A 16,135-nucleotide genomic window follows, 5' to 3' on the forward strand; every position below is an offset into this window, starting at 1 on the left:
TGGTAGCAAAAACAATTTACTACAAACTTGCTAAGACAAGGTAAATAATCATTTTCAATAGGAATTCGGTATAGTTTCTTTGCTGAAACGATGTAACGTTCGTGTAGCCATGATTTGCATGGCTACTTGAACTTTGAAATCCCAAGGTTACACCAGAATAAAATAACAAACTACTTACATAACTATAAAAAGAGTAAAAACCTAAGAAATTTCAAGAGCAAGCTCGGTTTTTCTTCCCTTCATTTCTATCACACGTCTCCCGAAGGCAAAGAAGATGAAATTTGAAGCCCTTAGAATGCCTTCCTCTTCTGGTGGAACTAAATTTGAGAAAAACGTTGTAGAGGGGCCTTATTTCACACAGCATTCTAATAACCATAAAACACTACCAGGAATTTAATGACAACACCATGAGAAATGTTTTGTTTGGCTGAAAGTGTAAGAGTTATAAAATCCATAAAAGCATATTTTCATTTTAGATGACGATAAAAAACAACCCGTACCAAATCTAAGTATTCTGTTGTTTCCTTACAATTATAAGAAATAGAATTTTACAATGGCTTCACTATTATGATAAACTTAGCTTTCCATCTCCTCGGCAGACTAACCGATGCTTTGCACAATTTTACACAAATCTTTTAAGGGATGAATGGCCTTCTACTAAATTGGATACAAAAGTCACTGTATAGAAATCACTTCGACCTAAAGGGATCCTGCCACCCTCGTTTCCCCTCCCCCCTCAGGTTTGTGTCCTTGTACAAGTAAGATTAAAATAACTATTACGATCGTTAACACTTTATACCCTAACAATCCACACTGTTCTCTTTATATTTCCTCTGGTACTAACAATGAGAGTTTGTTTGACAATCAGGAGCTTCCTAAATTAATGATCATTGCCTTTATTTTCGTTACATTTACCATTTGATTCTAGGGTGATACCGTGAGGACAAATTAGGAGCCAGTCATTCCCAGGGATAAACAGTTCAATTCTACAAGAAAGAATGAAAACGTCCATCAAGACACTTAGTAGAACATCTCAATTAGGAACAATTTGCCTTTTCTTGGAATTCTGAGCACTGGAGTCGACGTTGTTATTAATTCATTCCTGTCTGACTGTACAAAGGATGGCGACAAATTGGGCAGCTGCGACTGCAAATTAAAAGGAAATATTTCAAGTGAACTTGAGAAAAACTAGTGTGGGAATGTCATAGTAAAATCTGGCCTACCTAACATCAAAAGTCTTGCCAAGTTTATGAATGACGTAACATCGCTTTAGATTGAAGAGAACTCCATGACAAAAGACAAAGAGCGTTTCGAAACCAAAACTGAAATTATCTCTGGACCTCAGAAAAGCTAAGGGGACAATCAGGACGATATCCGGGATATGTCGATTTCACCAGACTTACTCCCAGCTAGAGGGGGGAGCGAAGGTCTGTTTCTCCGGAAGTCCGTACTGTTTATTCTTGATGTAGTTTCCTATCATTTCCCAAGTTATTTTGATCGCAAAAACCAATCGCTGTTTGTCAATATATCACTCTTACCCACTGGTGACCAAGGCTCCTTAAGAGGAGACAGATTTTTTAATTTTACATGCAACTGAAAACTACTCATTGTAGACTCATAGCTCGAGCATGTCCACACACATACACACCCAATCCAGAATTGAATACCAACAAATTTTCAGCGGAGCAGTGGAGTGTTCTCCCATATTTAAGTTTATTCCCAAAAATAGATATCACGATATTTCATGCACACTTACACGCCGTTCTGTATCATAGCAATGGCACACTCTCGGTGAACCTTGTGTGAGCATGGCAGGATCTGACAACCGCTGAAAGCGTCCTGAAATAAAGAACCGATCAATGAAACAAAACAAAAAACAAAAAAATTTGGATTGTGATCTAATTGCCCTGCTTCTCTTTCGCCAGATTTCCACTTAAGAAATGCAGGCACCTGACGTTGCTATGCGTAACAGGTTAATAAAACCCAATTGAATGCAAGGTTAATTCCTTCGGCTAAAGGGCAAAATCTTTTGGAGCATATTTCTCCCATGCCTTACTCTTATTCAGCCTTAATAAGTAATTACGTAACTACCTCTAAACAGATGCAGCACTCATCGTGTCCTGAATTTGCTCGGCAAGAATGTTTTCCTTCCAGCCGTTTGTCCAGACAGACGTTACACACATCACAGTGGAAGGAGCGGTCCTTGTAGATTCTGAACGGAAAATAGGGGCATCACTTAGCAGGTATTTATTCGAGCACAACATGATTCGTTGGGGAAACAAATCTCTAACTCATACTGAAAAGCGTTGTATTTTTCTACTCGATAAGCTAGAACAATTAGTGAGCAGGAAACTTGATACGTTTGAGGAATATTTTGTCGGACTCTCATTCCTTACTGAGAAGCAACTAGCAACGGGGTGTTTTAAGCACTCATCTATGAAAAATTTCTCTGTTTCACCTACCGGCAGATACCACATTTTTCGCAGTGATAAGGAGCTTTATCCTCCCCTGTGAAGTGTTTACACACCGAGCAGAAATATGCTGAGAACCTTGTTTTGCATCTGGCACAGGTGTGGGCGTCCTGGTTGATCTTAAAAGTCAAGCATTCGAAGTTAAATCGCTTATAACCTAAGCGTAAGAACTCTCTTTCCTCTTATATAAAATTTGAAATCAATGTCATCCCTATTTACCTCTTGTTGATGGCTACAAACAGAGCACTCAACAGAACACGCCTCTCTTGCTTTGGAATTGTCATTTGGACACCCAGAGTTGTTATGACAACGATGACAAGGAAAGAACTTTCCGCAGCATGAGAACTTGACACGGCAGAGCCGCTGATAATGTTCACACAGCCATTGTCGAACCCCAGCACTAGCCGAGTCTTGCGAAGGTGTTTCTTGTCCACCGCTCGTGGAGTTCCCTTCTACTCTTTCATTCATAAGTTCCTTTTCTCTCGCTTCTCTCGCTTCCCATTCTTTTCTTTCACGTGCAAGTTGTTCTTTGCTTGCCCGCTTTTCTTTTCTTTTTAGCTCAGTTTCTTTCATTGCTTTCTCTCTTTCTTGTCTTTCTTTCAAAGTTCTCTCGACAAGAGAGCAAGCTTCAGCCACACGTTGCTCGAGTACGGCCAACGACTCGTCAGCAGATGTGTTTGAATTACTGTTTAACAGACCCTGATCAGCTCCTGCACTTTCCCTGTCCGGAAGAAATTCTGGAGCGTCATCTCTTCTTTCGAACTGCGATGATAACGTCGGCCTTTCGGTTAGCACATATCCATTTGTTAAGATATTTGGCGGATTTCTTGCCCGTACATTACCAGTGGGAAACTCTTTGACTTTCAACGGGAGATTTGCTTTAGATCCATCTTGGAGGAAACTTGAAGATTGAGGCAGTCTTAACTTCCTCGCTGAAACAGTTTTGGGCATTAGGACTAAGTTAAGGGATGACTCTTGCGGTTGATAACCATCACGACTTGAGTATATTTGTGGAGGAGATCCCATGATGCTAGGGTAGGCAGACTGATCTCCTGCATCGAATTTTGTAAAATCACGACATTCAGGAAATGTCGATGAACTTGGGGCAGTAGGGTGGTACAATTCAGGCATACGCCCAGATCTGTTGTACTCGGTGTGGGTACCTGCAGGTACTTCTAAGTCTTCAAATGGACCGCAAGAACCCCTTTGCTCATCAGATGCATTGCACTCATAAGAATGACGTGCGAGAAAACTGGGATCTATTCCGATGGAATTTGTTCCAAAATCATCCTCATTCGGATCCCTTTGTGAACTGTGGCCTGACGGAAGATCGCTTCGGCGTCCACCTTTCAAACCAAGAGATATTTTTGTTTTCGAATTACTCTCATGGGAATCTCCTGTTTTTGGAGGGGCAACAGCTTGGGTATTCCAATCCTTTTCAAAGCCGTAAGCCCCATTTGTAGGAACTACATCGCAGTTTTCACCGCTGTCTGCAACCACATCTCCTCCATGAAAAGAAGTTTTTAAATCGACTTTCCTTCCATCGCTGACTTCGTTTGGTGTTTTCATTATCTTTTGTGAGATGCTGATTCCTCTGTTTTTATCCTTTTGGGATGGATTTTTATCTCTATAGCAATGATTGCCTTTACGATGTTCTTGACCAGAAAGTTTACCTGGTTCGTCTAATTCTTCATTGCTGTCCCACTTGTTAATATCTCCTCTAAATGATGGAATATCAGGGTTCACAACTCCATCTGCTGCGTCGCAAGGATATTCTCGCCAGCTTCGGTCAGGGCGCGACTTCAACTGAGGAACCTCTTGAAAGTCTTCGCAAAATAATAACTTTGCAAGAGCGATGTTACATTGCACTAAATCCGGGTGATCTGAACCGTAGTCAAAACTTTTCAAAATATGTAATGCTTCTTCAAAGCAATTTTTTGATGACAGGTTTTGTTCCATCAGAAAAAATCTAACACCTTGCTTATAGAGAAACGATGCATGTGTTGGGTGGTTTTTCCCAAGCAATTCTTTGCAATATGGTACAAAAACGTCGAGGAAAGATGCAAAGTCTAAGTTTTTTTCGTTCAAGTGAAAATCGACTAAATTCAATATCATTGCGAAGAAGAAGTCCCAGTTGAATTTTCCATTACATCCGAGGACAGCTTCAAAATCGGGAAAGAAAAACGAAAATGAAGACATCGGTGACAAAGCAGACGATGAAGATGACAATGTTGGTGACGAACATGATGATGACGAGGATGAAACTGATAAAGATGATGATGATGATGATGACCCTAACACTGACCCTGATGCTGCCGTAAACGATTGTGAGGAAGGCGATAGTGGTGTTGATAGCGATTGAGGGGAAAGAGAAGGGAAAGCCAAGCGCTCCGCTATTTTCTCTGCTCGAGCCACATCTCCAACATTTTGATACACCAAACAAATTTTAGAAGATATAAATTTTGAGAACATTCCTCCTTCATCGTTCATCCTCTCAGATAGTGACCCCAATGTCCTCAGCTCCATGAGTGCTTTGACAGGCTCTTTGAGCTCTATGAACAACTCTGCTCTATTGTAATATATGGCAGCTACCAAATGTGGGGGAATAATGGGGTCTTTGGCCTTCAGAAGAAGACGCTCTTGCAACTTCACTGCAGCAGGGTAGTTCTTTTGACACTGGTAAGCTAGGCTTAAGTTGGATTGTATAACAACAATGTTTATTTCTGTAGGGTAAGTTTTGTTTTTGTTTTTAAATGTTTCTAAAATCTCCAGCGCACATTCTAGATAATCCTTAGCCTTCTCCATAACTCTCATAATCAGATAAACACAGCCTACATTCGCCTTGGCTACTGCTTTTAAAGTATCGATAACTTGAATGTTGTTTCCAGGACATGGCGCGACATCAGATGTGAAAAGAGAATGACATCGCCGAAATAAGTCTATAGCTATTTTATATTTATGCAGCTTGAGTGCAACAGCACCAAAGACAGTAGTAAAGCTGGCATAAAAATGGTCATCGTTATCTATGGGCAGCTTGGGGTTTAACAAAACAACACCAAAGAAAGGAGGAGCGGAGCAATAACTCCAACACATCTCTCTACCTCGATCCATCTGCTCCTTCTCGTAATTAGTCGGGTTGCCGAAGCTATCTGGGGTTAGATTCAGGAAGTGCTTATACGCAACTTGCAAAGACTCTATGGCCGCTTCTACTTTGCATTGCTGGAACTGATCCATCGTTTCTCTCAAGTGTTCAACTGTGCTGCGTCTGGCCGACTGATTATCATCACCTTCCAATTCATCCTCAAGATGGAGTCCTGAACCAGCGTTTTTCGGAATCTCGGGGTCTGTTCTGTCCATCTTTAAGCTTAAAACAGAAATTCATTCACATCAAGTGGCCTCAATTTTTTTATACTCAAGCTGAATAATGAAACACGTGGCGGAATGTTTTAGTCAGCGCGCGTTTCTTTCGTTTTCACCGAAGTCTTGCAGCAGGCTGTCATTTCGTATTTGGTGATTTTCTAACATGTCCATATGATCTTATGGACGTGTTGAAATAAAACAACTAGGTTTCGAAGAGGAAGTGGATTTGTTTTTTTTGTCTTAGACTTAGATTCACCTATCTACGTGACAAAGTAAGTTGAATCGATCGATAATTACTTTAGCTTCCATTACATTTGTAGCGTTGGTTTATCTAGTATCTTAACTGAAACAGCATTTAGTGCCATCAATTTGAATGTAAACTAGGTCAACTATAATTTGAAACGACCGATCCATTTCTCAAGTTGCGGAGGCCCACGAGACTCGCGCGAGGAGATGGAGGAGCCTCGCGCTTGCATTGCGTTTGTTTTACGCTTATCTGACAAACGCAAATTAGAAATGACACCTGTTCTGTTGGCTGATCTGGTTTTAATTCGAGTGATCGCGAGAAAATTTACTTCGATACAATTCGTAACCTTCGATTCCTAAAATTTATTTTATTTAACGTTTGATAAAAAAAAATTGTTCCCTTGCCGGTGGTTTCCTGTGTTTTGCGGGTACTTCACTGTAGATCTTACGTAGGAGATCAATTACCGTATTGTATGGCGTCTTGCGATCTCAAACCGCCTGCAGGGTTGTCTGAGGGTGGTAGAGAGTTTGTACCTGACACGTGATTAGGTCCAAAATATCAAGACTTGACTCGTGAATTTTACAAGAAGGCAAGGTTCAGTGAGGTTTAAATTTCCCTTTTAAATTCGTGGCGCGTGAAATACTATTTTAAGAACATGTGACGCGTGATTGTTTCTAAACTTTACGCGTGAATGTGCGTGGATTAGGAACCCTCCCTTGCTACCCTCTTGTCTACCTATGGTTCAATAAGTTGTTGATAACCAATTGGAAACGAAAAAATAAAATGATCTGACGGTTTACACTGGTTTACGTGGGCAAATGTGAATTGAGTGTCGAAATTAATCCGGGAATGCTTCGCTCGGTGATCGTTCCAGATGACTCACGCCATCCTCTCAGCCAATCAAGTTCAAAACTAACCCTAATCACGTCTTGGACACTTCAGAAACACGCGCCCAAAGGACTTTGGTTGGTTTAACTTACAGTTTTGATTGGTTCCTTTTCACAGTTTTCCTTTCCACTGATTGACTTTCGTGAGTACTTTACTTGTGGTTTCGAGAGACTCGATAAAGATGCTCCCTTATTTGGTACATGGTTAGCTAAAAATGAAAGCAGATCACGAGTACTCAAGAGGAACGCACCGCTATTTAATCAATTTCCGATAAAAATAAAGAATAATTATAACAGACATGCTTTAAAATTCATTCTTCTTATGCAATCTATCTCGGCTATCAACGACCATCTGCTTACTTTACTTATTCAACCTACTCCAGAAGCTGTTCAGAAGGCATAATATTGCATTCAATATATGCATTTTCATTACTATTGCATTTAATATATGCATTCAAAGGAGTGCCCTGTGTGCATTATATCTTGACTGTTAACGAATATCTGCTCACTTTGTCTCTTCTGCTGTGTCCGGAAGCTGTTTAGAGGGCGGTTTAAAACAAATCCGTCATCCATTGGGATCGAAATGACACGCAAGCAATTGCAGAACGGATAGCTTATTTTCCCTCCATGTTCACCCATGCGTGCATCTCGATTGAACATTAAGTTAAATACACACTATGAGCACTGACTACTGCACTACGCAGGAATTTAGACTTCTAACAGTAACCGCAACAGTTCAAAGCGTTTGGCTTGTTTAGCTTCCCCTTTAAATTAAAACTAATCTCGTGACAATCTGTTGATTTGATTGCAGACCTGTGGAGTAGGCTTTGGCAAACAGACCTCTCTTGTGCGTATTAATCTGAAAAACAGTCAGGAAAATTCTAGCCTTACCTGGTTAAACTAGATTGAGCTACTGTTCAGTTCAGGATAGGTTCTTGTTTGAGCGGGCAAAAAATGATGTCACATAATCGAAACAGAAACTACTGATCAAAGCATAAGCTGTCCAAGGTCATTATTCAATTTTGTTCAAAGCTATCATTGAAGCGCAGCTTGATAGTTCACAACATGCCCAGGCGGAAACAAAAATATCATTCCGTTTACATCGCCGCCGGCAAAGAGGCGTGCAAGACTCTTGGGCTCGCGAACCATCTATGTCGTAGCTTAATTAAAATCCATCGCATAATGCATTCTGCCTTGGCGTGCTAGCACCGTTCAGGTTGGCCTTACAATTCAAATTCATTGATATACATGCTAAAATCAACATGTCTTAGTCTTGTCTGCCAAGAGGATTAGCATTGCAGCTTCACTCTGTTATGAAATTGCATCTGGAAGCTTCCAATCAATATACAACGCTTCCACGAATATACAACGCTGAAACTAAATCCGTGGTGGCCGGAACTTATTACCGAAAGTAATAGAGGTTTGATAAGAGGAGAAATTTCGATCCGACAAAGCACTTGTCTCAATTTCCATAATTATTTAACTTCTTAAAAATTATCTTGATGTTCAACAAAATATAAATTCCGTAACCTGAGTAGTGTCATCACTTGTTTGAACTTTAGGAATTTTATCCAGTAAGATGTTGTGTTTTGAATTTTGGTAATTATTTTATTCTTAGCAAGTTTTACCTGTTTTGGTGGAAGGGAGGTTTAGGGGCTCTTTAAAAGTCTTTGGTTTTAATCATTAACTTGAGCGTAATGAAACATTTTGAACAGATATATTGAATTTGCTGTGACAAACCCACATTTATGATTTCAATTGTTTCAGACGGTCGCGACAGGCCGCTGGAAGACAAAAGAGGCTTGGCTCTGAGAGATACAGCTACAAAGCGAAGAAAATAATTCAATGTGCCTGTGTGATAACGACTGGTCTTTCATTAATGAAGCTGAAGATGTAAATATAGTTTACGATTCATTTATAGAAAAATACATAGGAATCATCTGCACTTGTTTTCCTTTTAATAACGTGAAAAAGAAAAGGGTTGACTAAAAATTACAAAGCCTTCGATCTCTAGGGGATTATTGAAAACAATAAGCCAAAAAAACAAGTTGTAAAAACAATACCTGGGTTCTCGCTCAACGCGACTATTAAGAACTGCCAAAAAACAATACTATGAAGCCCTGCTTGTTAAAAATAAAAATGACGCGACTATTAAGAATTACCAAAAAACAATATTATGTAGCCTTGCTTGCTAAAAATAAGTGATTTCAAAGCTACACGCAAAATTCTAAATTGTGCTACGAAATCGTTCGAAATGTAAACCTATTAAAATTTCATTGATACAAGAACACGGTGTGACTATTACTGATTCTAAAGACATTGCAAATAGGTTCTGCCAACACTTTGCTAATGTTGGCCCAAATCTAGCCAGCAAGATCATCCCATTGTCTCAATCTTTTAATGTATACCTAACGCCAGTCTCATCGTCCTCTCTACAAAATTTTGATTCCGTTAAAATAAACGAGCTCTTCGAAGTTGTAAAAAACTTTAAAGACGGCAAAGGTCCTGGACTGGACAATTTGCCTAGGTCCACCATTTTATCTGTGAACCATTGCTGGATATTTCAACTTGTCTTTGACTTCAGGTATTTTTCCATCTAAACTTAAAATTGCCAAAAGTGGTCCCTGTATTAAATACGGACGACCCATCCTTGATTTAAAATTACAGATCAATTTCAATACTTCCTGCTTTTTCGAAAAATTGGGAAAAAAATTGTACATAATCGTATCTCAAGGTACCTAACTGAAAATATGCTCTTGTCTAACAACTGCTTTTGCATAAGAGATTCTGAATGTTTATTCCGAAATCTTATTCTTATCGTTTACCTCAACGATGAAATTTATAGTGTTACGACTTGGCTAAAAGCTAACAAGTTGTTCATTGTGAAGTTTTTATATGAAATAATTCATATTTGTACTGCGGTTGTAGATGAAAGTGAAATGTGATCATCGCAGTAAATTTTCCAATTTAAGCAATTGGAAAGAAGAAGCCTGAAAAAAAAAATCAGGGCTTCAACGGGATCCCGTTGAAGCCCTGATTTTTTTTTTTTTCAGGCTTCTTCTTTCCAATTGCTTAAATTGGAAAATTTACTGCGATGATCACATTTCACTTTCAAGTTGTTCATTAATGTGAAAAAAACAAAGATCATGATTTTTAGAACTTAAACGAAATTGCAAGCGACAAGCCCTCTCTAAATTGATAACACAATTATTGAGGAAGTTGAACACATTAAATTTTTTTAGGTGTTTACATAGACCAGTATCTTGCGCGGAAAATGCATATTAGCTACATTTGTACAAAAATTTCTAAAACAATAGGAATGTTATATGAAACAAGGTTTCACGTACTTAGCAAATCTCTTCTCTTATTGCGTTATTCTCCTGCCTCTTGCCATTCTCTCCATCCACTAGATCTTCTTACTTTCCTTCTCTCTCTTTCTATCATCTCTCTATTTCTTCTCATTCTAATCTCTCTTTCCCTTCTGTCCTGGTTTGTTTGAAGTTGTTCCCGCTTCAATTCACGCTGTTCTCTTTCCCGCATTCTCCTGTTCATTTGGACCTTTGCTCTGGCTACTCCTTGCTCCAATGCAAGATGACTGTTGTTCGTGGACTCTAAAGACTCAACATTCCAAGGTCTTAAGTTCAGTGCAGACAATGCAAACAAAGCTGAAGCTTGAGTGTTCGTTGGGAAGACTTCGGCCGAAGGGAAACCGGCCACAGAGGAGTCGATGGCAGTGTTGCTTGACCCGACAATCTAGAGAAACGAAACAAAATAAGATAATTTGCAAAAGTGTTTATTATATGGCTAGCTCTTTGAGCGGACGATTTAGAATCATTTTACTCGCTTGGCGCGCTCGTTTTGATGCCTCATAAATCTCTGAAATGTTTTTGTTTTAATTAAATAAAAACTAGAAATATTTTTTTTGTAAAGATGTCGCAAAGTACCTCCAGGGGGCAGTCGCAACTGGGAAACAACAACGATTTTCGTGAGTTTATTTTGTAATTCTCCAAAGTATCTTTTGCCATACAGGGAATCAATTTTTGAATGAGCCTCTGCGATCAAATTTTCTGGATCATTTGGCCTCGTAGCTCCAGTTTTCATGTCGCAGTAAATAAAAGCTGTGATCTCAGCTTCAATTTTGATGAATTGCTTTTACAACGCCCTCCTTCCCCTAGTCGGCCGGCTACGTAGTCTCAGACAGGCAATATCAGTTCCCCTCTCTTTATTTTTAAGGCTATGCTGTATTCAATGTTTCTTACCTCTGCCCCCACCCCTGTGTCTTGGTCATGGCGTAGGCCATTTTGATTACGAGAAATTAGTTCCAGGCGTAAGGTACGGTCTGTAGTGTTTCTGGCCTCGGAGGACTCTGTCAAACCGTTAGATTCCTTTTCCATGATATGTGTATTTGCAACTGAAGGAAACCAATGTTGTACACCAGAAATTAGAGTAGGAAAAATTAAAAGTGGCCGGATGTAGTTTTCCGGCCACATTCACAACACTCATGAGCCAAGTTCCATCATTTGCAGTCCAACGATTTTCACTTCTGCATTGTACGTCGTCATACGAGAGATTCAATAATTTTAAAGAAGTTTAAAATCAAGCTAGTAATGCAAACATAAATATAATTGATCAAAAGTCGCTAATCGTCGTTGAATGTTAGTGTTTTGGAGCCACAGTCTATAACGAGGGTCCCAATAGGATTCTTCAATCCCGCGATCCCGACTAAAATTTTCCACAATCCCGTAATCCGGAAGGTTTATACCAGCCAATCCCGATCCCGATGATGCGGTAAAATTGTTCCTATTCTACATTCAGACAATCGTCCCTTTATGTATGAGTGAAATAGTTATTTGTACATCAGTGAGTATCCGTAGATTCGAAGCTAGCAGGAAAAAATTATTTTCAGAACGATTCACTCAATTCACATATGTTGAAAAAATATCTCCTAACTGACCGTAACTGTTTAATATCTTGTTGCCGTACTTACTTGATCAGTTTCCGTGTGTTAAGTGCAGTTTCATTCTCTCAGTTCTACACGAATCTGTCGTAAGTTCTACGCGAACATTGTTTTTAAATTTATCGATAAATCAATGACCCATGAAATACATATTAAGTTTCTTAAAAATACTCTCAAATCCATTAAAAACAACACGGAGGCGCTTTCATTGTTCTTTGTAATGTGGTTATTAATCACTAATTACTAGCCACTGATTTGGAAGAGACTGCAGATTTGACACGTGCAATGTCTTCTTTGTTCTTTGTTTTCACTTGTTCTCATCAACAATTGACAACATTCTATTCATTTTAGCATGGTGCACTTTACATGAATGTCTCTTTCAAAATGAAAACGAACGTGGAAGTTGTCGAGCGTGACAATCACATCACTTCTGAGTCACCTAAGCCTAGCGCGAAATTTGCCACGCATCGATCACGCGGCATTGTAAATTTTTTGCGTACAGCATCCGACCTGTTCTTCTCATACCATAATAATCCAACATTTCTAAGCGTAATGCAACTTCTATGGCCTTTTGCTGTTTTATCACATTACCTAATGCAATAATTTTCGATTATACAAACAGGAAATTGTTTTGACACCTGCGCAAACAATAATCGACACCTGAGCAATGGATGTAGTCTGGAATGTACGATGCAAAGGATGTAGTCCGGAATTAAGCTTATTGGTTCTTTGTTAATCGATGAGCCAAGACACCTACAGGCATATTTAGAATTACTCTACATTTATTTGTTCATATTTTTACGTGCCCTGCGGGGCTCGTTAAAATACTCAGCGATACTACACACCAAAACGTCTAATAATATTTACGGCAAGAGAGAATTTGGTTTCTCAACCCAACCCAACGTATGCGGCGGATTTTCCGGGAAAACTGGTTATATTCTTTCGCTATCAAAGAAGCATACACAAATAATTTTTTGTAGTGTTTTCCTCAGAGACTTCACGTTAACTTTAGTTACCATTGTTTTCCCAGTTACAGTTCACTTCATCTAAGGAAACAAGGCTTTGTGGTTTTAAAGAAAGTAGGGAATGAAGAACAATCAAAAAGTTTTCAGAAATGGTTGGCACAGTGTGTACCGCAATTTCTTTGTTTCCAACGTTCAAGCAAACGTCACCAGTGTTTTCCCAGTTACAGTTCACTTCATCTAAGAATACAAGGCGATGTGGTTTTAAAAAAATAATATGGAATGAAGAACGAAATCAAACGTTTACAGAAATGGTTACCGCAGTGTACACCACAATTTCTTTGTTTGCACGGTTAAAGCAACCACAAAAAGAGTCCCAAAAAAACCATCGATGAGATTTCGCACCTTCAAATCAACTAATTATTTCAAATAAGAAAACTTCGTGACTTGAGGGGTACCGGATTCATTAATTTGACTTTCGAACTGTCCCCAAAAAAGCAGCCAATATCTTGCGGTGTCCATTATATCCAGATAACTTTGTACAAAATCTGTAGATCATTTACAGAGCCACCTTAATTTTTTTATAACTTAAAGCTGGGAGGCTCTGGACCATATGAATATATTTTTAGTGCTAAAAGTGGAGAGCGTTAAACCTCCGCAGAGTTGAGGTCCATTCCTGATCATTACGTGAATTTCCGTTGGTAGCTTCGTGACATTTTCTTATCATTTACATTCAGGTTCTTTACGAAAGCGCTTCACATCTATGAAACCTGTGTTTTTGTCGAACACCTAAAATAAATTGACAAAAATTATTGGTGTATCCTTCTTTGATAACCCAAAAAAGGGACCAACTTTCCTGGAAAAATCCGCTGAATGCGTTCGGTTGAGAAACTGATTTAAACTGATTTTTTTTTCTGTTTCTTTCTCCGTTTTTTTTTCTTTGTCATGTGCTGTGCTTATCTCAATTTTCGAGTGTTTTCTACGGAGATTTCATATTCATTACCATTGTTTTCCCAGTTACAGTTAACTTCATTCAAGGATACAAGGCCTTGCGTTTAAGATAAAAAAATAGGGAATGAAGGACGAAATCGAAAGTTCTCAGAAATGGTAACCGAGGTAATTATAATCGACTAATAATCTATTTCTCTTCCTAGTGTCGCTTCTATCCCTCCACTTCCCTCCATCGATGAAGAATTCGAATTTAGCGAGACAACGCGATAATAAAAACTCCCGATAGAAACTCTTGATACTTATTTTTCCTCTCTTAAGAAACTTTCAGTGACTTCGAATCGACTTAAGTTCCTTATTCCTTCGGTTTTCATCCGTGGCATCATTGCACCAACTGGTTGAGGCAGCGGCACCACCATGACGCTCCACCTGGTCTGTAACTCGTGGAAGGTTGTCAGTTACACCACCTTCCCCTTGAAAAGGTGGTTCACCAGATCCCGTTGAGGAGTAACAAGGATGACAATTTTGGATTGCAGAACTTTCATACGAAACTGTTATCATTGCACCATCTATTTCATCATCCATAGCATGCCCCAGCCAGTCATCGGTTTGAATACACTTCTCAAGGTTTTCTTTACTCTCGGGTGATTTTCCATCCGTCTGAACCTTAAAAGTTAATGGCGGAACTAGTGGTGGTAGATTTGTCCGTCTTTCCTCTGCATCGTTGCTATTATATTTCAACTCTAGATCTGAAACACTGAGATAAGCCATGCTAGATCTTTCTTCCTCTGAATTTGCAAGGTTTGGAACTTCTCTTCCGCGTTTCTCCAATTCTAAACCACACGAATAGACAGAATTCGTTGATGATTTACCTTTCTCTGCTGGCTCTGACCTTGACCTTCTGGGGACCTCATCAGTACCTTCTTCACCGGAGGATGATGATGATAATGATGACGATGATGATGATGATGATGATGATGATGATGATGATGATGATGATGATGATGAAGATGATGATGGTGACGATGACGATGACGATGGAGGTAATGATGGTGACATACTTACTTCACTGGATGATGATGTGGGCTCCACCAGATTTTCAGACTCATCGGAGTCACTGAGCTCTATTAGAGTACTAAGGTCAGATGTTGAGGGAATACTCCAGGAATCTGTCGGTGTCGATGATTCTGACAGGAATGACTGTCTGGAAAGCAAGGTTGGAAGAGGAGAAATACGGCCTGGACGTTCGGCTTTAAGCTGCATTTCTAGCGGCTTGCACTCCTAAGAACAGAGCTAATAAAAAACTATAACAATAGCCAAAAATTAACTTCTGATCCTGCTACGGGTTTAAGGCAAAAAGAAGCTGTTCTTAAATTTGAAAGACAACCAAATTTTAGATTTCTTCAATTTAATGCATAAATCCCTGAAGTTAGCTGAAAAAGCGGTGAAAAACATTCTCACTCTGACTTTGTCATATTTTTTATTTTGCTATATTGGTAAGCTGGATTTTACATTTTAGTACATGAATCGTTGCATAACAAGGATTCACCACCATGGTTGAAAAACAAGTTTCATGCCTACAGTGATGAATACAACATTCAAACACTTACTCTCATTGAAATATACCAAGCATTATCATTTTTTGTCTCGAAATACATGCCAATACTATGGGCACATTTTTCCATTTTGTCAGCGATGATCGTCTCAATAAGAGAGCAACTGCACGGTGGCACTTCTCGAACAATCTCAACTTTTCTACGGCTTTGAGAATAGTGAATTAAGTGGGTTTTCATTTCGGTGGTGTCTTCATGGCACTGAATTACTATTTGCCCTATGGGTGGACCTTGGATTTTCAACACGAGCTGGCTGTCTTTGACCACCACGTTCACAACCACCACGTTCACAACCGCACCAAACTCGTCTTCATGGGTCAAAATTTGCTTTAGAAGCTTTCCGAATAGAAAATTCGCAATTAATTTGTCTTGGAAGATAAATGCAGGGCTTCCTTCACAAGTGTTCTCTGTCTTGATGAGAACCAGAGATTGCGTTTTAGATTCTGAACCATCCTTAGCTGCCGATAACACGAATGGCAAAAGGGAAAAATCATCAGAAATCGAAGAAAAAGTGCCTTCCGCAGTAGCAAGGAGTTCCAGTTCTATGAAATATTGAGTTTTGCTTTCCGGTTTAACAAATCTCTTCGCTTTGTCCTCAATGAAGTTCTTCAACCGTCCGAATTCATTTTTTTTGCATTTTTTTGCATTTTTTTTAGACCCTCAGATTAAGAAGGGATGATAAGATCAAAG

At 39.3% G+C, this 16,135-nt stretch overlaps 1 protein-coding gene across 2 annotated transcripts; it reads right to left on the minus strand.

Moving 5' to 3' along the window:
- LOC113675829 (uncharacterized) lies at nt 1–8,117 on the minus strand. 2 transcript variants are annotated; one of them, XM_089214452.1, is made up of 7 exons: nt 7,857–7,983; nt 7,059–7,174; nt 2,691–5,835; nt 2,463–2,590; nt 2,092–2,212; nt 1,757–1,839; nt 1–1,146 (listed from the first exon to the last, which is right to left on the minus strand). In XM_089214452.1, exons 3-7 carry the CDS (start codon nt 5,826–5,828, stop codon nt 1,092–1,094), a joined length of 3,525 nt encoding a protein of 1,174 aa, XP_089070578.1. In that variant the 5' UTR covers nt 5,829–5,835; nt 7,059–7,174; nt 7,857–7,983; the 3' UTR covers nt 1–1,091. The 2 variants fall into 2 exon arrangements, with proteins under 2 accessions (XP_089070578.1, XP_089070579.1); XM_089214453.1 differs by lacking the exon at nt 7,059–7,174 and having other exon boundaries at nt 7,857–8,117.
- Between the last annotated feature and the right edge of the window lie 8,018 nt (nt 8,118–16,135).

Source organism: Pocillopora damicornis, chromosome 8 (genome assembly GCF_964200805.1).
Source record: "Pocillopora damicornis chromosome 8, jaPocDami1.2, whole genome shotgun sequence".
In the NCBI taxonomy this organism is placed as follows: Eukaryota; Metazoa; Cnidaria; class Anthozoa; order Scleractinia; family Pocilloporidae; genus Pocillopora; species Pocillopora damicornis.